At 36.2% G+C, this 20,285-nt stretch overlaps 2 protein-coding genes across 2 annotated transcripts in view; one reads left to right on the forward strand and one right to left on the reverse strand.

Annotated features, from left to right (window-relative positions):
- The window catches only part of LOC137982456 (eukaryotic translation initiation factor 2A-like), a 19,561-nt gene extending 4,125 nt beyond the window's left edge, over window positions 1-15,436 (reverse strand). The window contains exons 1-17 of the mRNA XM_068829550.1: window positions 15,397-15,436; window positions 15,232-15,301; window positions 15,074-15,148; window positions 14,127-14,245; window positions 13,718-13,817; window positions 12,214-12,296; window positions 10,872-10,972; window positions 8,987-9,104; window positions 8,164-8,280; window positions 6,766-6,834; window positions 6,374-6,475; window positions 5,931-5,971; window positions 5,027-5,071; window positions 3,822-3,910; window positions 2,687-2,750; window positions 2,031-2,124; window positions 1,201-1,256 (exon numbers count right to left, since the gene is read on the reverse strand). Of these exons, the coding sequence (XP_068685651.1) occupies window positions 1,201-1,256; window positions 2,031-2,124; window positions 2,687-2,750; window positions 3,822-3,910; window positions 5,027-5,071; window positions 5,931-5,971; window positions 6,374-6,475; window positions 6,766-6,834; window positions 8,164-8,280; window positions 8,987-9,104; window positions 10,872-10,972; window positions 12,214-12,296; window positions 13,718-13,817; window positions 14,127-14,245; window positions 15,074-15,148; window positions 15,232-15,301; window positions 15,397-15,424 (1,371 nt within the window). The 5' untranslated portion in view covers window positions 15,425-15,436. The remainder of the gene's footprint in view (window positions 1-1,200; window positions 1,257-2,030; window positions 2,125-2,686; window positions 2,751-3,821; window positions 3,911-5,026; window positions 5,072-5,930; window positions 5,972-6,373; window positions 6,476-6,765; window positions 6,835-8,163; window positions 8,281-8,986; window positions 9,105-10,871; window positions 10,973-12,213; window positions 12,297-13,717; window positions 13,818-14,126; window positions 14,246-15,073; window positions 15,149-15,231; window positions 15,302-15,396) is intronic.
- A 67-nt stretch (window positions 15,437-15,503) lies between these two features.
- The window catches only part of LOC137982229 (SPRY domain-containing protein 7-like), a 6,503-nt gene continuing 1,721 nt past the window's right edge, over window positions 15,504-20,285 (forward strand). Inside the window, exons 1-5 of the mRNA XM_068829301.1 lie at window positions 15,504-15,704; window positions 15,804-15,920; window positions 17,376-17,536; window positions 19,020-19,122; window positions 20,251-20,285. The exon at window positions 20,251-20,285 is cut by the window's right edge and continues 1,721 nt beyond it. Of these exons, the coding sequence (XP_068685402.1) occupies window positions 15,596-15,704; window positions 15,804-15,920; window positions 17,376-17,536; window positions 19,020-19,122; window positions 20,251-20,285 (525 nt within the window). The 5' untranslated portion in view covers window positions 15,504-15,595. The remainder of the gene's footprint in view (window positions 15,705-15,803; window positions 15,921-17,375; window positions 17,537-19,019; window positions 19,123-20,250) is intronic.

A 20,285-nucleotide genomic window follows, 5' to 3' on the forward strand; every position in this document is an offset into this window, starting at 1 on the left:
GTTTATTCTCCCAACTAGTACCATGGAGTTCTTTGTTGGGTAGTCATTGAAATTTGATTTTATATCAAGATCACACCTCTTAAGCTGATTATAATCTTCATTCTCAATACCTGTCTGACTGAGGTTTCATTGAAATTGATAAGAGAATTTACATGCAGATCACTCTTGGGAGTCAATGGGTTAAGTACCCACTGAACTCTGTCATGCGAAATTCCTACTTGTCCTTTAATCCCTCAAACCCCAAACAGCCCATTGCAATAGGCCACTGTGGAAAATACCATAATACTCTTTGCTTGTGACTGCAAATTTTGCATAAGCATTGTTTTCAGTTTCTCTTGGGACTTACAATGGTCCCAAGAGAAAACAAAAACAAATTGCTTATCCAAAATTTGGGGGGACAAACAAAGAGTATTATGGTATTTTCCGAAGTGGCCTATAGAACAGAATATAATTTTATTTTCTCAGTTTAGTTAGTTTTCAATTGAGTATCGAAAGTAATTAGCGAATTACTTTGGTTTTGCATTACTTCACCCTGATTAGTTCAAAGTTCTCGTGCCACTTTTTAAACCAATTAAGTGAAACCAAAACCAATTGTGGTTTGTGCGTGCACATTTTCTCATGCTTGGTGTCGGCTACGTGTAATTGCTTCAAGTTTTGATTGGTTTACTGGATTGTCTCCATCCTTTTTGATTGGCCAAAGTAATTACTTTAGTTTTGGTTTTATGACCCTCGATTGAAACTCGGTCTAATGTACAATTTAAAGTAGGGAAACAAACAAATATATAGATAAAATAAATTTCATAATTACAATTTTAATTAATTAAATGTTTGAGCCTAGGAACTAAATAAACCGGTTGGCTTTTGAGCCATATTGAGTTGGTTTTTTACTGTAGTTTAGGGAAATAAAGGAAAGGTAATGCAATGAAAAATAATCTTTAAATCATAAGTAAAGGATTAGTGCTGGTTTAACAGCAAGAACTGCTTTAATTTTGTTTTAAATTTTGCAATTTTGCTACAAAAAAATCCAGCTTGTAAGTAAAGTGCATATAAATGATTGATTTGATCTCTCAAATCATTGAAACTGAAATTGCATCATGTCTCAGCTAGTTTTGTTCAGACGGTGCATCCAAAACATTCTATTAATAACTAAGTTGTCTTTGCTGGAATCATTTATAATTTCTTCCATAAAAGTTTCCTCACCAATTTGACAGAAGGAGCAGTTCCCCTGAGTCCTGGAGGTCGGTAAACCTGTTTAGCTGACAGTCCAAAAAGATAAATACATGTTATTGATTCACTGGTTGGGAAGTCCATACTGCAAAAACCAGAGCACAGCACAAACCCCTGGGCTGAACTCAAGACAGACGTGAAAACAGGTCACCACGCATATCATACATAGCATGTAATCACCACCTCATACAAAGAAGTATTTCTTTAGTCACAGTTGACACAGGACGAATTAAAAAAGCTATGCCACATTGGTGGGGTATGAAGTTGCTTGGCTCAACAGAAGGTGAATAGGTCATTTTGGCATTTACCAGTTCCTGCTAGTTTTTGTGTAAATACTGCTAACAGAAAATAACTTAACTAACATTACCTTTCATAGCATTTCTATTGCTGTGATGGTTGTCAGCGACTAGTATTGACAACAATTTTTTCATTTCTTTATTATCCCTAAGTGTTATTTTATCCTATTATTGTCATTTGAGATATTCGTCTTACTCTGTACTTCCAGTTCCCCAGTTTAAAATGCACTGGTTCCCAACAACAGTAGCTGACGAGCAGGTGACTTCAGCTCCTACATGTATCTCTCCCCTTCAAGTTATAGTTTCCTAACACCATCTTGAGAACCATCTTCCCATCAAATACTGCCCTTCAGAGCATATCAATGCACATTGTCTCCCAGTAAGTCAAATAAGTTATGCAGAAAATAAAACAAACCAGCTCTGAGAAAAGTGATTTAAACTGGGGTTAACAGCTGTTTACTCCTACAGTAGTAAACCTGTACTAAGTAAAGTTTGTAAAATGCAAACCCTTTTGTTTATCTTGTTGTTCAGCGGCAGGAACACCTTCATAATTGATTACTGGCTCCTCAAAAACACCATATGAGACAGGCTGCCATGTAACCTAGTTATAAAACAAAGAAGTGCTATGAAAGTAGGAAAACGATTTTGATGAAAGCACAGTCCCTTTTGAAAGATACATTTGAAGCAGATACATGAGGTATTTCCTTTGCTGTCTATCACACGCGCCATGGGAAGAAAACACTGTTGAAGCTCATTCCAAGCTCCAAAGGGAAGGAGCTGATGTTTCCCAACACCATCTACAAATTTGTCATGTCAAACATCTCGGCCACAGCCAAAATGATGATAATGATGATGATGCAGAGTAAGTTCCTCATTTGCAGTTAACAGAAAAAAGGTTGCTGATTGAAATAAAACAAAAAAATTTAATAGCCAAGAAATCATTTTTGTCAGCTATTGTTATTTGTGTTCCAACCAGAGCCTTATTGGCTGCTGTGACAAAGGAATTTTTTTTGTTCCAGTGGTTGGCACATTTGAACAACAAAAGGAATGCTTGTAAATGGATATCTTCCCAATTGTCCCAGCTTATTTCTTGCTGGTGTGCACTAGCTTGAGTTTGGACAAATATTTTGACATGCAAAGCACTTGACACCCACAGAACCTACCTCCCAAAGTTCACTGACACTTTTTTCATGCAACAATTTTCCTGTGTAATGCCAAATCTTATACCTAAGACAAAAAAATTGACATGTGAAAGTCATTACACACTCCAAAAACGTGGCATTGGCTGATTCTGCTGTAAGCAGCAGGTACAAAACACAGGTCACAAGTAACAGATCATTGTTTTACCAACACGGGAAAGAATCCTAAGCATTCATTAATTAAAAGCTAACCTTAGGCCTAATAAGGCCTAAACAAAAGTTTTTAGGCATAATGTTAGCATTGGTAAGAGCTGATTCAGGGGCGGATCTAGGATAAATAAAGACCGGTTTCCAAAACAACAAGAAAGTTTCTAGGGGAGGGGGGGGGGGGTTTGGGGGTCCACGGGCATGTGCCCCAGGGAATGTTTTGCATTATAACTTTCCAACGTCCCCTTTCCCATGTTTCTGACCGATTTCTGTAGAACGGTGGAAACCAGTATGGATCCGCCCCTGTGCAGCTTCACTAGTGAAGCAAGCACAGGCACAAGGAACATACGCAAACTAAGTGGTGTTTTGATCATTTGTACCTTTTGTTAGAACAACAGACCCTAATTAATTGTGTCATTAGCGAAAACCAGGCTTTAATGGTTAGGGTTTTTTCTGTAACGGTAAAACAATGACCTGTGACATGTGTGTTTTTTTACTAGCCCGAAGGTAAACACACGAAATTATTTTTCAGATGGCCACTCAGGATATACTCGGAAAAAATTTGAGTGCTCCTTTGCAGGAATAAAACCTAAGACCTTCTGATTACTAAACGAAATATGCTGAAATTGCAGTCAGGAATTTGCATAATTACTATACAAAATGTTGGACACTAACTTATCTGAACATTGTTTGACGTTCAGATAAGTCAGTGTCCAACATTTGTTTATTGTAATTCTGATTACTAGTTCGGATGCACTACCACTGAATTACAGTACACAGGACTTGTGGGAGCCTGCCCATTAAACTTGGTTCAGTTGGCAACAATAATTATTACTGTCCTGCTTTTTTACTAGGACTAAACTACACATTTGAGTATTCTGGTTCTTTTCAATAATTTCTCATAGTTAAGCTATAACAGGTACAAATGACTACATAGAAACTTGTTTTTTACCCATTTCCTTCCTTGAGTCTTGGAGACGTTGTTGCTGTTAAGATATGTTCACCATCTGAAGACCACTCAAAATATGTTGTATCATCTGCCTATTAACCAAACATAATATGACAACAAGACTAAGGCATATGCATACATGTAATGCTAACAACACACCTTCAAGCAACATAAGCTAGGAGGGAATACAAAACATACAACACTTTGTTTTCTTGGCAATAGGTGAGACAGAGAGGGTTAAACCTTTCACACCCAATAGTACCACCTACAGATTTAAGGATGGTGTTTACTACTGTTATTGTGCATACGTTCTGCGCATCTTGAGATACTTGGATTTCCTATGGGCAGTACTTATTAATACAGGGATATTTTGTTTAAAACTGTACAGAGAAAGCAGAACTTAGCAAGTGCTCTTGGTATCCAAAAAAAAATTGGGGGCAACCACACATTTTTCAGAGATAATTAAGCTTCAACTTGGAAAAGAACGCCAAACATTGCTTTGCATTTTAAAGCTCTACAAATATTGTTGATTGACTATCTTCCAAAAAATGTGTGGTTTTCTTTTTGGATTTCAATAACACTTGTTAAGATCTGCTTTTCCTGCAGATTCAGTAAACCATGCAAAAATACCTTTGAATTAGTGGGCACCGTCCGTAAAGTGTACCTAAACTCAAATATTATTTTCAACATACCGGTACATACAATATTAATCTCCCCACCAAAACCAAACGTGTTTTACCATTCTTACCGCAAATTTTTGCTTTTTATCTGTTGGGAAAGACATGCAAAAATATCAAAACTAGCAGTAGTTTGGACCCACGATTGTGGTGTGATAGGCATGGGTCTGTTCTCGATTTAACGGCACAAACTATTCTTTTAATTTGCAGTGCAAAATTTATTTGAAAACAGGAATGCAAAGCACTATGTGACATAAAATTCAGAATAGACCCATGACTCTTTCATAACGGTTACAGGTTCAAATTACTGCTGATTCTGAGACTGCTACCGGTAAGTTTGTGTGACTTGTATGACACAGAAAAAACGAAATTTTGTGTAATAATGGCGAAATACATTTATGTTTGCTTTGGATGCGGAGATTTATACATTGTATAAGGAACGAAAAAGATTTGAGTGCACATCAGACAGTAATCTTGTCAATGGGAAACCTGATTCCTAGGAGTGACAGGTTATACTGACAGACAAATTACCTGAGGTTTGCTAATTAACTTAAAATCTTTTCTGCTCCAAAGTTCCTGTTGGTAAAAGTTGCCAAAGAATTCCAGTCACAAACTGTGTGAAACAACTCTAATTCTTATAGCAAACACTATGCATACAATAATAATAATAATATTATTATTATTATTATCATTATTATTATTATTATTATTATTATTATTATCATTATTATTATTATTATTATTATCATTATTATTATTATTATATTGTTAGTAGACATGGTTATGCATAATTCCCTGTTGTAAACAACTACATGTATCATTGATAATGTATGCACCCAAATAAAAAGTTCAATGGTAGTCAGTGTATTAACTGAGAGAACTTAAACCAAAAAAGCAGTTGAGTGTCTCTCAAGTGGTTGTTTTAAGTCCTTAAAAACACCCTTATTATTTTCTCTCCTGCTGACTTCTTGCTTCCTTTTAAAAAGCACACATTATTCTCTATGATTTGACTAAGAGGTCAAGAAATAAACTTGAACAGTGCAGTTCAAAGATAAGTGAACCAAAATATATGGGTACAACACCAATAATATTCGTATAACACAATACCAGAAGCATATAAAATGCTCCTAACCATTATGCATATGCATGTTGACATATGCGCATATACTTATTCTCATATATGTCACTAGTATGTATGAGCTAGCCTATTGTTTTATCAGTTGTGGAAAATCACTGTTGACTATAATGGGCATTGCAATTGCAGTGAAAATTGGTGGTTCACTTAATTGCACTCAGAATGTCTGTAGATCATCTTGTGTTTCTATGTTCATGAAGTTACTACTGACCCGTATTGCAGCCTGTGAGAAGCAAATATGCTATTTTTGTTTTAAGTTGTCAAAATCGTAGCCTGTTAATATTGAAATATGATTCTTACCAGCTGACCTCTTAGATTTCCAAATCCAGCCAAACAAAGAAGTGCTTTAAGTTAAGGGTTAACTAAGAATACACTGTGGCTCACAGCAAAGCAGAGGGAATGGCTTATTATTCTAGAAAATTTGGGAAATTCCTGATCAAGCCTACAATTGTCAGGCTTCCATTTGTTTGTGTTAATGCCAAAGTAATTAAATGATCTAAAAACCATTAAGGCCCACATTGTGGTTGTTTTCTGTTCGTTTTTTAACATTGTACATGTATGGTCAAAACGTGCAATCTGATTGGCAGCACAATGATGTCTTGAGTATTTTCTTGAAACATGAAATTTGTTGTGCGTCTGCATTAATGTGGGCTTTAAACATGCTATCTATAAAAAATTAACTTGCATGTAGTTAAAGCATTTCTTTGATAATTAGACATAAAACCTTTGTCGGTAAAGGATATTATTTCCATGTGGGTTGTAAAATATGTCATTTCGGGGTCCTGTTCCAAAGTCAAACACAGGGTTGCATTTAATATCAAACAGTGTAGCTTTAGCAGGCATAACTGAGAAATAAAATTGAAGTTAAAATTAAGGAAAATACATAAAAAGTAGGCAGTTGTGGAGTAATGTTAGCAGCAAAATGTGCACTGAATAATCTTAACTTTGACTTTCATGTGCAGACATTCAAAAGGAGTCCCAAACTTTTAAGGCTCTCAAATTTACAGAAAAGAAAATTAACAATTATTATTGTAATGACAATATACCAAAGTTTAATTTAAGTACATTGGCTATTATTGGTGGCTCATTTAAAATTATGCTCCATCCTTTGCCAATTTAACAGCAGAAAGGATACAACCATAGACAACACAGAACTCTTTAGAGTTTGGACTCCACTTCACTGCATAAATTGGTCCTCTTTTGCCTGCAGGTACAAAAATAAAAGTCACCTTGGAAAAGAATTAGATTAAAAGGAGACAAGGTCATCATCTTAGAACAGGTTTACCAGCGGTTTGGGAAACAACCACTTTTCACATTTAAGCAACAGAGGACTTTTTCCATGTTTACATAGCCCCATCTAAAGCGGGAGTTGGGAGAATTCGAGACAGTAATGCAAACCCGAGACACAGTCGAAACTATTTTGCTTTTATAAAATTAATATTTCTCAAAAATAATTCAACAAATGAAGGAAAATTCTGTTTTTTTAACTTCTTCATTGAAACAGATTTTCTTGATACACGCTCACACTTCCTACCAGCCAATCAAAACATACGTCTGACAACACATGTGTGATGTTACAGTCGTGTTTACATAGTCTCATCTAAACACAGCTATTGACAAATAAGAGTGTGCATACTATCCTAATTATTTTACAATAACTTGTGGAAGACAGACTTGTTCTCACCACTGCACCAACCCTGCTCTCATTAAAACCAGGAAGAGTTTACACCACGACATTTACACTTAAGTTTAAATGAAACAGAGTTCTAAGTGATTCCAATCACTTATCTGGACAATTTAAGCAATTTGTCTCTTACACATACCTGAAAAATTCAAGTGGCTTGTTTTATTTTTTATTGTATTAACTTTGCCAGTCAAGCTGGCAGAGCGCCACAACAGCTTGCGCCAATTACTGTGGCCCCTTTTTTACCCTCCCAACCATGATACACAACAGAAGACAGACCACAACATCGGGAACTATGTTCCCTACTCTTAGCGACAAGTGTGTGGGTTCTTTTACGTCCCAAAGGATTATGAACATTGAAGGGTTGTGAGACGGGACCTCCGGCTTATCGTCCTTAACCGAGAAGACTTGAAAGTCTAACCATTTGCAGATGTAGTTACAAAGGCAGCACTTTCTGCTCAGTTATTTAAAGACCCTGAGTGTTGGTCCGGCCGGAGTTGAACTCGCGACCTCCTGCGTGATAGTCCGGTGCTCAACCAACTGAGCCACCGGTGCACCACCAGTGCTTGGAGGAGATAGAAACTCATAACCTCTGTGATGCAGGTGTAAATGCTCTACCAACACTCAGTTGGGAGCAGATCATGGACTTGATGAATGAAATAAACAAACATATTTGAGGTGCGGGTTATAGATGAAAGAAAAATTATCCTCACGCTTATCTGGAAAATTCAAGCAATTGTCTCGTATTCCAGATACAGACATGTAAGTGCAAGAGTCACTTCTCCCATTCATCCATAGCCTGAACTTCAAAAATATAATTATTATGTTTACTTTTATAGTTTAAGTTACCTAATAAAACCATACTGCTGTCTCCTGATGTACTGATAAATTGTAGTGTCTGTTCACCATAGTATGAAGCACCTGATTTGTCAACATCTGTAGTTGTCAGGACGAGGACATGTGTGCCTAATCATCAAATTACAAAAACAAGAAGATCGCAACTTCAAGTTTTCAAGTTTTATTTATTTAGAAGAAACAATTTAAGTTGTTTAGGCCGGCTTGCAAATAGCCAGAAGCTAATCGTGGCAAGCCAGACTGTAGACGAAATTATTTAGACAGTTTTTTTTTTTTAACATACAACAACATCATGTAAACATTACTCTTTGTGCTTTAAAATATTTAGAAAGTAGAAGGACTTAGGAGAAAAAGAGAAGAAAGCAGTCTAGGTAAAAGAACAATATGTAAAGAGGAAAATTACAGACTATACTTAACCTCAGTTTGAAATTTAATTTTTCATCTTGCTAATTAAGGTATCTATATCGGCATAAGAGTTTTCAGTTTGAACCATTGTTTTGAGTCCAGAGGGAAACGCTCTTTGTGAAATGTTTTTAACCCGTTCAAAAAACTTGCAGCACATGTCTAAAGATACTCGGCTATGCCTCGTGTTTTTAAACCCTGATAAAACACTGCTGCTCGTTTTTTAAACATAACATAACGCTAAAAGAAATAAAGACAGGATGGAAAAGGTCCAAAGGAAATCATAAATTATAACAATGCACACATTTTGATTGGTTCTCAACTAATTTTAACCTCTCCGTGTAAATGGAAGATGTGTACCATAATCTAGGAGACCTCTGAGTCATGCATAAGGGAGAGGAGGTGGAGTTCTCACCTTTTTTGTTCCACAATAATTTTACTCGGTCAGCCTTGAAGAAGCTTTTGTTTGCAAGAACAGAGCCTGGATTGGCAAAGTCAGGATGCCTAAACAGTCGCACATACGATGGGGCTCCCTGGGAGGAAAAATTAAAGGATATAATTTACTAGATGAAGGCACAAAGTTTGTTTAGAAAAGTCAGAAGAAATTACGTTTGTCCAGGGTACATTTACAGTATGTTCCAAGCAAAAATGCAATTTAGATCAATGTGGCTAATTTGATGGGAATTTTATGGAGAACTAACTATAGTAACTTGAAATGAACCAAGAGCTCTGATTCAGGAATAATTTATTAAAAAAGAGAATCACTTATAGAGCGAGTTTCAATTGAGTGTTGTAAAACCAAAACCAAAGCAATTACTTTGGCCAATAAAAAAAGGACGGAGACAATCCAGTAAACCAATCAAAACTCGAAGTAATTACACGTAGCCGACACTGAGTGCGGGAAAATGTGCACGCCTGAGCCACGATTGGTTTTGGTTTCACTTCTGATTGGTATAAAAAGTGGCGCTAGAACTTTGAACCAGTCACTGAGTGAAGTAATCATAAACACAAGTAATTCGCTAATTACTTTCGACACTCAATTGAAAACCGCTCTATACAGGTAAATGTCCTCAAGGGTCAAAATACTTTGCATGTGACTATTCCTCATAGATATAGATGTAACACTAACTTTTGAAAATGTTAGACAAGTGCCAGTTTGCATAAGCCCAATGACTCTTGAACAGCCCCTTCATTGACAAGTAAAATCGTCTGGTATTAGACAGAGTAAAATCTATTGTAATAATTATAAGTCTCACTCCTAGGAGTAAATGGGTTAATGCAAGGAAAGGTTTGGACAATTAGGTGCAGAAATAAGGAATAAAGGTACATGCAGCCTTCAATTCCTCTGGTTGTTTTTCATTTCTAAGATCAGGAACAGGTGATCTATCTGATTCAAGTAAAATAACCCGATTTTTTTAAAAGTGGTGAATACACCTTTGATACTACACATGCATTCACAAGCATGCTGTTTCAATAAACTAATTTCACCCTATATATTATCAACCTCATTCCCAGGGTCCTCTCTCTTCCACCCTTGAGAAAGTACCCTGGTTGCGGCTGGTCACATATGTCTGCTAGATTTTTGCAGACTCCAGAAAAAGAAAAGGGGGGAGGGGCGGCACCGCGGTTGAATTTTTGTTTCCACTGAACTCATCTACTGAGATCAGTAGAGAGTGGAAATTACACATCATGTGGCGCAGGAATGTCTTTTTTAATCACAAACAAAGTACTAATGTCTTCTGCATCCTGTTGGAAGTACTGATACTACATCTTTCCTCAAATGCAACACTTTCAGACAATGCTTGTTTTACTTTTAAAATTGTGTTTGTATCACCCGAAAGCAGCACAACTTGAAGTCTACCTTAATTAAGAACATAGGCGCCATTTGGTAGGGGTCCCCAGAAGCTCCGGCGACCAGTGAAAATCACGATCTACTCAACCTGGGCACAACGGCTACTCAGGGAAAATGTACAGTACATGCATTTGTTGGCCCCGGCTTGGCAAGGAAAGCAATTTTTGGCAGATACTTGAAATTTTCTCCACCTACTTCAAATTTTCGGGAGAACCCTGTTTGGAAAAGAAAAACAATCTGTTTCGCCCTCCCCTAAATAGAACTGAAAAAGGTACTGTTGCCAAAATTAAGTCAAGTACCAATCCTCTGCGCCCATATCAGTTGAAATCACAGGCAACTGACCAACTGAGATCACTTGGCTTTCTTGACGGAGGAAGAGAAAGGACCCTGGGAATGAGGTTGTGTATTCCTATGTTGATGGCCTCATGCAAGAGTACTAACCACTCACCTTCACACTAGGAACATAACCTGCAATTTTAAATGGTGGGGGACCAGGAGACAATTCAAAGTCTTCCACACCTTGAAGTCTTAGTTTAGTGGCAACTGAATCTATGAAACGCAATCACAGAACTTCTGTTGTTCAACAAGGCAATCATGTCATGGTAACAGTGCCTTTTCAATAACATGGTTATTCTAGACTTCAAAATTTATCCATTTCTTATTGTTTTTAACTGCCATAAGTCATATTCCCTGTGTCATTCATTTAATCAATATAATTATTATAAATTATTCAAAAGAAGGACCAGGAAGTGAACTACAATCAGTCGAATTCATCATGGTGTAGTCTTTTGACCCATTCCACTGAAGTTAAAAAAAAACCTCAACTTGGAAATTGAACTTGAGACTTGCAATGTCAATGAAAAGGGCAATAAGCATAAATTTTGTAATAATATTGTTATCTGCTTAAATTAAGTGAAATGAGAAAAAAGGTAAGAACCATACAGAGGAGCTTGTATGGCTATGCACAAGAAGTAGAAAGAATTACTCATTCACATACAAACATTCAATTCAGTCATCCTAACAGACAATGGCTGCATTATTTTACAAAGGATGGCAGAGTTGAATTTGGGGATCACCTACAAGTAATTCATAGAATAACGCTGCTTACTATTCCATCATAATTATTTTAGACTGTCCCGCAATGTCTTCTTGAAACGGCAGGTATATTTTGCAGGTTGAAATTTACCGTGACTGTTACATGAATAGCTAACCTTAGGCCTAAGTAGGCCTAAAGAAACGTTTTTAGGCCTAAGGAGGCCCAAAGAAACGTTTTTAGGCCTAATCAAGCCTAAGGTTAGCTATTCATGTAACAGTCACGGTAAATTTCAACCTGCAACCTGCAAAATATACCTGCCCTTCTTGAAAACATTTTCTACACTATTCCAGATCGTAACACAACAGCTAGTGTTGCACGATTGATTGGGCAAGGACTTGAACCCATTGGCCCCAATCAGGAGATTAGTGCTGTCTCCCACTGGTGGTTGTTAAAATGGAGTTAAGGCAAAATTGTGACTCCAAGGGATGGGGTGGCAAGATGAAGTTTTTAATTAACCAATTGACTCCCTTGGGTTCCCCTTTGACGAGTAAAATCGTCTGGCGATAGACACAGTAGAATACTAAGTCTGGCAGGCTAGAACGGTTTGGGTGTCAAGGGTTAAGGAATGAACAGATGGTTAACAATGTGTACTTGGATACTGAATTTCCACCTGGTTTTGTCATTTTGTATCAGAATGTAATTTTAGTTACTTGTGTCTTAAGGGAAAGAAGAGGGTTTGATTCTGGAAACGTACTGAAATCTGCATCATGGTAGCAGTGTACTTCATTGTTGACTGAACGAGCACACACCGTTTCGTCGTCACTCCATTTTGGTTTCCTACAAAACAGACTCAATATCAATGTAAATTTAATAATATTATTGTACGCTACTTTTAAATACAAGTTTGGTTATGACAGTACATGTATAATAATATGAATATGCCATTATTAATTAAGCATTTCAGCCTAAAAGAAGCAGAGTACAGGATGGTTTTCACCTCAAAGTGCTCAGAGGAAAAGTACCCTAAAGGTCACAGGATAAATTTGGCAAGATGGGCATGAGGTGAAGTACATTTACAATGTAAGACAGCATCCTCTATGAAGTGCATTGAATAACAAGTTTTATATAAGCAAGGGTGACGAGAACATTTCATTTCCAGTTTTTATTAAGAACCTTTTAAATAAACAAGACCAAAACATTTTAAAGAAATTAATATCAATGGATTGCCACCCACTGAAAAATATCATTCCTGTCCAGAAGACTTAAGTACATAATCCTAGGAAAAAAGGCTGCGCACTTCCAAAAATTAATACAGAGAGTTTTAGAGCCCATTTATTGTAATGACATACTTTTTTAATATTTATATATATGTAGATATTTTTATCATAGATTTTGTTTGCGTATTATTGTAATATAAGATATGTAGTTTTAGCTTTTGATGAAATAACAAAGTGACAAAAGTAGACAAGGAGGCAGTGCAGCCCAGTGGTTAGGGGACTTGTCGTCAGATCGCGTTCTGACCACTCCTTGAATTTGTTCCAGGTAGTCCCTGGTTCAATTTCCTGGCTGCACTTTTAATAATAACAACTGGTTTCCCTCCGGCCAGTTGGCATTCTTGAAGTTGTTCTGTTCAATGCTTGGAGATATTAGCTACTAGCTACTCTAAAATAAATAATCAATGATACTTCTTCGTCTTCTCACTTCTTTACAATGGTTCTGCACGCCCTTTGTGTATTTTCTTTCGTTTTTCAGAAACCTTTATTTAACCTACGAGCCTGTTGAACATTCAACTGACTGGAAGTCTGGAGAGGGCAAAGTACTTGGTAGCAGGGAAGAGCAGGCCAATACATGTAAATTGAATTTATGAATTTACAGCTGCAGGATTTATACACCTGTAGCTGTAAATTCCCCATTTCAGGGATTTAGAGGGGAGATTGCACTTGCCTCCACATGAATCTTGCTGATACTTGTACTGATAACATCAAATACCTCCTCTACACCAGTTGAAACTACTGTCTTTCAACTTAAAATTACAAGAATTATATAATACCCAAACAATTTGCTTTCATATCACAAAATGTTTACACAAAAAATGGTCAAAATAGCATACTATACTCTGTTTTTTCCATCCAAACTCCTATGATGTAAAGTCCTTTAAAACTACATGTATGAAGGTATACTGATCAAAAGACTTGCTCGGGCACTTACAGTACTGTATTCTCATCTCTTACATAGAACTGAAATCAAACTACACAAACCAATTTTCCTTTTTCTTTTGGGAAAATGCAGCAACCAATCTTGCTGCCTTGAGATTCCAGATTTCAAGATTAGTTGTTGGTAAAGTTTGATCTTTGCTGACTGAAACATAATGAAGGATAAAAACTAAGTTTACTGTGTACTCAACGTAAGAAGTGTACTAGCCAGTACTTCAGACTTTTAACCACTACCATTATAAATTCTCCTTATTAGAGTAGGAAAAACATACAAAATATATACGGTACTTGTACAATATTATATATAATTATAAGAATATTATTATTATTAATGTACAGAACAGATGAGAGAATATACCTTTTAATTATAAAGCTTAAGCTTAAGCTTTATTATTATCAACAGAGATGGCTCCATGTATAACCCCTAAAGTGTAGAATCATTGAGTTCACTGACCTGAATATTGCTCCCATGTTGACAAATGGGTCCCTTTAGGAGAAAATGCCATGAACATTGTTTTCTCTTTTGGTAAACGGCACACCAGGTTATACTGAGCTGTTTCTACAACCAATATACTGTGAAATATTGTTTAAATGTTATTAATGTTTCTCTTTTAATCAAAGAAAATGTTGATTTCCTGACTGACTGATGGATAGCCAATAATATTGATTTCTTAGTTGAAGATTGACCTCACATTTCTTTTGATATTCAAATTTGCGAACCACGGAACAAAAGAAGTCATTGTTTCAACACACAATTAGGTTCTGGTTGGCATACACTTTTAACAACAATACATGACATCACAAGAAACGATGCTATAGGTAGACTTTGTCTCCTGGCAAAGCCAGTTACGAAAGCTGTACCATAAAAACAGTATGACAAGCCCAAGTACTTTTGCCATTATCACTAAAGCTTTATTAGATTTAGCCAGTGCTGTGGTATGATATAAACTATGAGCTAGTAATAAAGCTTTAATATATCTTGGTCTTTGCTACATGTACATGTACAACGAAACCAATTGTGGTGACCTTGAACATTGGACATTAGTAACACTAGTAACCTAGAAAACAAATAAACAATGAGAAATGAACGACACATTCATTGTGAGTCACATTCCATTAAGGGTATTTTACTGATCAGAGAGTAAAATTATCAATACTGTACGAACTCTGGTCGTTGATGTGATTGATCAAATAAGTCACGATGTTATTTTTCAACGGTAAGTTGACCCATTGACTCCTGGACTGCCCCCCACCCCCCTTCAATTGACGAGTAAAATTGTCTGGCGTTAGACAGAGTAAAATCTATTAAGTCTCACTCCCAGGTTTCAATGGGTTAAGCCTAGATGCCATTGGCTGCGAACAAGAAATTTACGAAGAAGAAATTAAATATAATAACTTCACCTTTGGCCATTGCACCAAGCAAACAAGGATCCATCGGGACTAAATACCATCACTCTGCACCTTGGAGATCTATCGCTAGAAAAGGATGAGATAATAAACGACATTCATGGATGTTTTTCTTGTTAAACAGGTTAAAAATATCGAGGTCGATAACAAACCTTCCAAATCCTTCGTGATTTTTGAAAGACGGCGGGCCATTTATCATGGATATTCCGTCCGATCCACGAACTGTATTAAAATATGACGTCAACATAATATTTAGTAAATTGGTTGAGCCAAATTCAAGAGCAACAGCCACGGATATTTAGTCAAAAATTTCTTACCAGCCACAAACGGTGAAGCTGCCGCCATTTTGCCACCGGAGTAATGAGTGGAAACTGGAAATGATTGATCTGAGAATGAAAACGAGGCTATTACAGCCCAGTTTTCGAGATTAGTTACGCGGTCAAGGGGGAAGTAGCTTTGTGGCCGTGTTTAGCAAAAGGATGAAATGAAAGGCAATTTTACTACACAAGATACACAATGGAAGCTTGTGGATTGGGTATTTTGTGTTGCTTGAGGCGATACCATCAACCTAGAAATCCGCCAGCGAGAACGGTATCTCAAGTCCAGCTGGACACAGCACAAATGGGTTCGTGCGCGCTTGATTGGTGTGGAATGGTCAAATGTGTACTGTTCTCGCTTGATTAATTTCATATGATTGATTTGGTGACTGAAATTTCATTTACAGGAAATGAGGTTGTTATTGTAAAATCCGGGAAAAGAATTTGTGGATCTGGGGCAGCTCTGGCGAACGCAGCAATCGTTCAAAATAAATGCTACTTTGAAATGAAAGTACAATCTGGAGGTATGGATAAGGTACTTAGACATATATAAGTACTGGTGTAGACTTACAATCTTTTAATTTTTGTGCACTGAATATGTTGTAATCAGTGCATTTAAACAAAGGATGTTAGCAAGAGTGCACTCCCTCAAAGTTGAATTAAAGAGCTCTTTAAAAAAGCTCTCACTCTTTCTGAATACTTCTCTGTTTCTTGTGATATCTGTCATCTATGTTTGTCCTCATTCTTTGACAATTAAAAGTTTGCAAATCTTAAAGGCAGCTGAGTTGGAACTTGTTGTGTTGAAAGAAGAAATTGTTTAGACGGCGGTGTGGGCAGTTTGGTGTTCTTAATCATGAAATGTTTCTCTCTGATTATTAAAAAAGTGGGGTGCCTGTGAACTAGCTTTGATAGTTAGGGACACTTCCACTATACACCCTTTTAATGAGTCTAATATATGCGGTTTTCTGCTAATGACGCCAAACTCATGCTTTTAAAATTTATTCAGAAATGTACAAAGGCCTCAAACAAGGAAAGAAATCGGAAAAGTTTTAGGCCTTTGTACATTTCGTCATTAGCGGAAAATGGCATATATTAGACTTATTAAAAGGGTGTATAAACAATTCGTTTACATTTTACATTTACATTAGGCTGATTTAGATGATAAATTTTTTGCTTTAAAAGACCATAACTTGTGACAAGCTTACGCCAACAGAACAAAAAGAATCAGGTCATCTTAATCAGAAGAATTGCTTTGTTTTCAACAGATACACACCACTTGGAAAAAGTAGAGGATATTACATGGCCGCGCAGAGATATGAAATTTCTCTTCAAGTGTTGAAAATATTTTTTAACACAAGAAGAGAAATTTTGTAACTCCAAGCGGTCATGTAATGCTCTGTTTATTATATAAACATCAATGAAATACCAAACCATTTCAGTTAAATATGTTTTGTAGTCCTTACGAAGAACAATGGCACAATTTATTATGTAACCATAGCAATGGTGAGCTTTTCACACGTGAAGATAACATGTTTTCGCGCAAAAGGTCACCTGGTATTTCATTGGTGTTTATATAATAATAATAATAGTTTATTAAATGTTGTATACTGTAGCATTTTAAAACGTCAACTGGAGGAAAGTTGTATTATTGTAAGCACAGTGTTTGTTGAGAGGGAGAGTTCAATGCAAGTTTTTCCATGACACAAGCAGCTTTTGACAAAGAAATCACAAACTACAACGATAATAATTGAGCGTGTATGGTGAACAAAGTAATGGTAATTAAGTATATTGTCATGTTGTAATAATTATTACACCAGCAGCAATTGGTGCTGATTTTATTCTAGTTGAGATAAATGTATAGTGTCCTGATTTAGTTCCTCAGCACTACAATACTTGACTCTTCAAAAAATAAATTCTGTTATTATGACTTCAATCTTTCATGGTTTTGTTGATTGATTGATTGATTGATTGATTGATAGGTGTGTGGGGTGTTGGACTCGCCACAAAAAATTGTAACCTAAACAAGGTACCATTAGGGAATGATATTGAAAGCTGGGTTTTAAGGTCTGATGCCACTGTTGCACACAATGGAATTGTAAGACATAGACTACGAGAAGTTCCAGAGGAGGGAGATATGATTGTGAGTACCTTCATAGTTTATTTGAAATGAATGGCTTTCCATGAACATAGATACATGTATTTGGATTGTCTTGGTTTTCAAGATTTTATCACATTACACTTAACTTGTTGACTCCTAGAAGTGGGACTTTATAGATTTTACCCTGTCTAACGCCAGATGATTTTATTCAGCAATGGAGCGCATTTAGGAGTCAATGGGTTTAACAACCCCAAAGTCCGCTCAAAAAATTGGTACTGTTCCCTTTAAACCATCAACTGAATGTGAGTGAGGAGGCAATGTGGCCCAGTAGTTAGGGCGCTTGCCTTGAGATCCGGGGATCCCGGGTTCAAGACACGTTCTGACCACTGGTTGAATTTGTTCCTGGTATTCCCTGGTTCAACTTCTCAGCTACAGCACTTGTAAATAGCCAACTAGCTCACCTCCGGCCAGTTGGGATTCTTAACAGTTGTTGTTGAATGTTCTGTTCTGTCGTGATTGTCTTTCATTGGCCCTGAAAAGCCCCTATGGGGAGTGGTCAATTAAGTATGTATTTGTATTATTCTATTAGTGACACTTTCAGTTGTCTTAGAATTTACTGTGATTAACCACCACATAATCCCTGTACTTAAATTATCATGGGGAGTTCTCAGAAATTATTTGAAGTTCAGCATTGAAATAGAAATCTTAGTATAATTGTTATCCAATCATCCTCCTTCTTCTTCCTGGCCTTGTCATCGTCATCTTCTGCTTCACCATTATCCTTGTTCTAATATCATCACCATCATTAAAATCATTCATTCCATCTTCACTGTTGTCTGTATATGCTACACCTCCAAAGTAGATTTGAACTTTTCCAAACTTGTTTTCATACATGTGGTGTTGGTATCTACTGTAAATTGAATGAAAGCTCAAGTTCAATTTCAAGTTTATTATAGAATGTCATTATATAATACATTTTTCAATCTGCACTGCTCGCAGGTAGCAATAGCTAGTTGAGGCAGGCAGTGATTAGATGTATATATATATACAAGAGAGAACAAGTAGAGAAAGCTACGGTAATCAATTGTGTTTTACAAACAAACAGGTATACGAATACCTAGTGTACAGAGTATACAGTCAACTAAAATAAGAAAATATCATCTAAAATCAAACCAATACAAAGTGTAAATATGAAAAGCCAAAGTACTAATATATTTTTGTTATTAAGACGGATAAATCAATATAGTCATTTTCTTCTGAAAGTCTTTGGAGTAGGATATTGTGGATTTTGATTTTAAAATTGTTTTTGGATAGATGGCGAATTTCACAAGCTAACTTATTCCAAATGTTTACACCATTTCTTGAAAAGGATTTAATTTGTTTGTCAAGTCTTGAGGGTTTAACAAAGTAGAATGAGAATGACAAAATGAAAGAATGACAAAACAATGAAAGTGACTTTACAGTTACTTTACTTCACGGAAGCCCTGTATTGTGTTAACACAAGACTGTGATCCTACATTTCTAGGCTTGTACATATGACCATGTAGAACTGAATTTTTATCACAACGGAAAGCACCTACATTGCCCATTGACAGGGATGAAAGGCACAGTGTATCCTGTTTTTTATGGTAAGTTATCTATTGTAGCCTTTGAAAACAAAACCAGTTTTGTCAAAAGTCAAATGTCCTTTTCAGTATTACTGTGATTTTCATACATGTACTTCTGCAAAATCTCAGCTTCAAGTGCTAAGTGCCAAACTGTGTTTTGGCTTCCATCAATCAAATTTCCAAACATAACTGGGAAGATCAACTCCTCCGGAAAGTGAATTGTAGTTTTTGTTTAGTTCACAGCTTGAATAATTTTTCTTTTTAGAGGTTCTTGAGTAAAATGATTCGTACAGATTTGATTGCTTTCCATCAGCATGTACCGTGGGAAACAAAGACGCTGATTAGTGGGTTATGGCATGCATCATATTGATTTCGGCATTCAACTCTCGACTTGGCATCAGAAGTTTGATTGATGGAAGCCAAAACACAGCTTGGCCATTGGCACTTGAAGATGAGATTACACAAAATTATGAAAATTGTAGTAATTACAACAGCATGAAAGCAGACAGATAGAAAATTAATAATATTTTTATTTTGGCGTCTCCACAAATTGTATTGCTACCACTTTTCTCACCAACTGTAGTCTTGCAAAAAATTTACGAGCACTCATTTAATCCACATTGCACTAGAAAAATCATGTGATTACTTATTAATATACAGATGTACATGGAAAAAGTTGAGGTAGCTTATCTTAATTATGCAGAAGCAACCCATGCCTACCATGCCAAAATTTACAACATCCAGGGATTGCTCTTTTGATTGGCTATATGTACGTAACTTTCTTTGATCATTGACCAATCAGAATGCTTTGTTTTTTACTTTGTTTTGTACAAATTTACCTCTTGCTTTGTTACCTGAAACTGGACTGCATTTCTCTTAGCCAATCAGAATGGAGATACAGTATGTTTTCATGTGTATTATTTTTAAAGGGAAAAAAGTATTGTCAACATTCATTGTTTGTATCAATTTTGTGGACACAAGCATTGTTGATGTTAAATAGGAAGGTATTAGCTATAGACAGAAGTGAACATTCTGTGATCATTATCAATAAAATAATTGGTTTGAATATAGTACGTTGCATGTTGGGAAAATAATCATCATTACAGTGTTTTGAATTCCTCCCTTCAGTTTTTTTTTCTTTTCTTGCAGTTGATGATGGGTCAATAATTGATGTTAATTTCTCG

The sequence above is a fragment of the Montipora foliosa genome, chromosome 13 (assembly GCF_036669935.1).
Source record: "Montipora foliosa isolate CH-2021 chromosome 13, ASM3666993v2, whole genome shotgun sequence".
In the NCBI taxonomy this organism is placed as follows: domain Eukaryota; kingdom Metazoa; phylum Cnidaria; class Anthozoa; order Scleractinia; family Acroporidae; genus Montipora; species Montipora foliosa.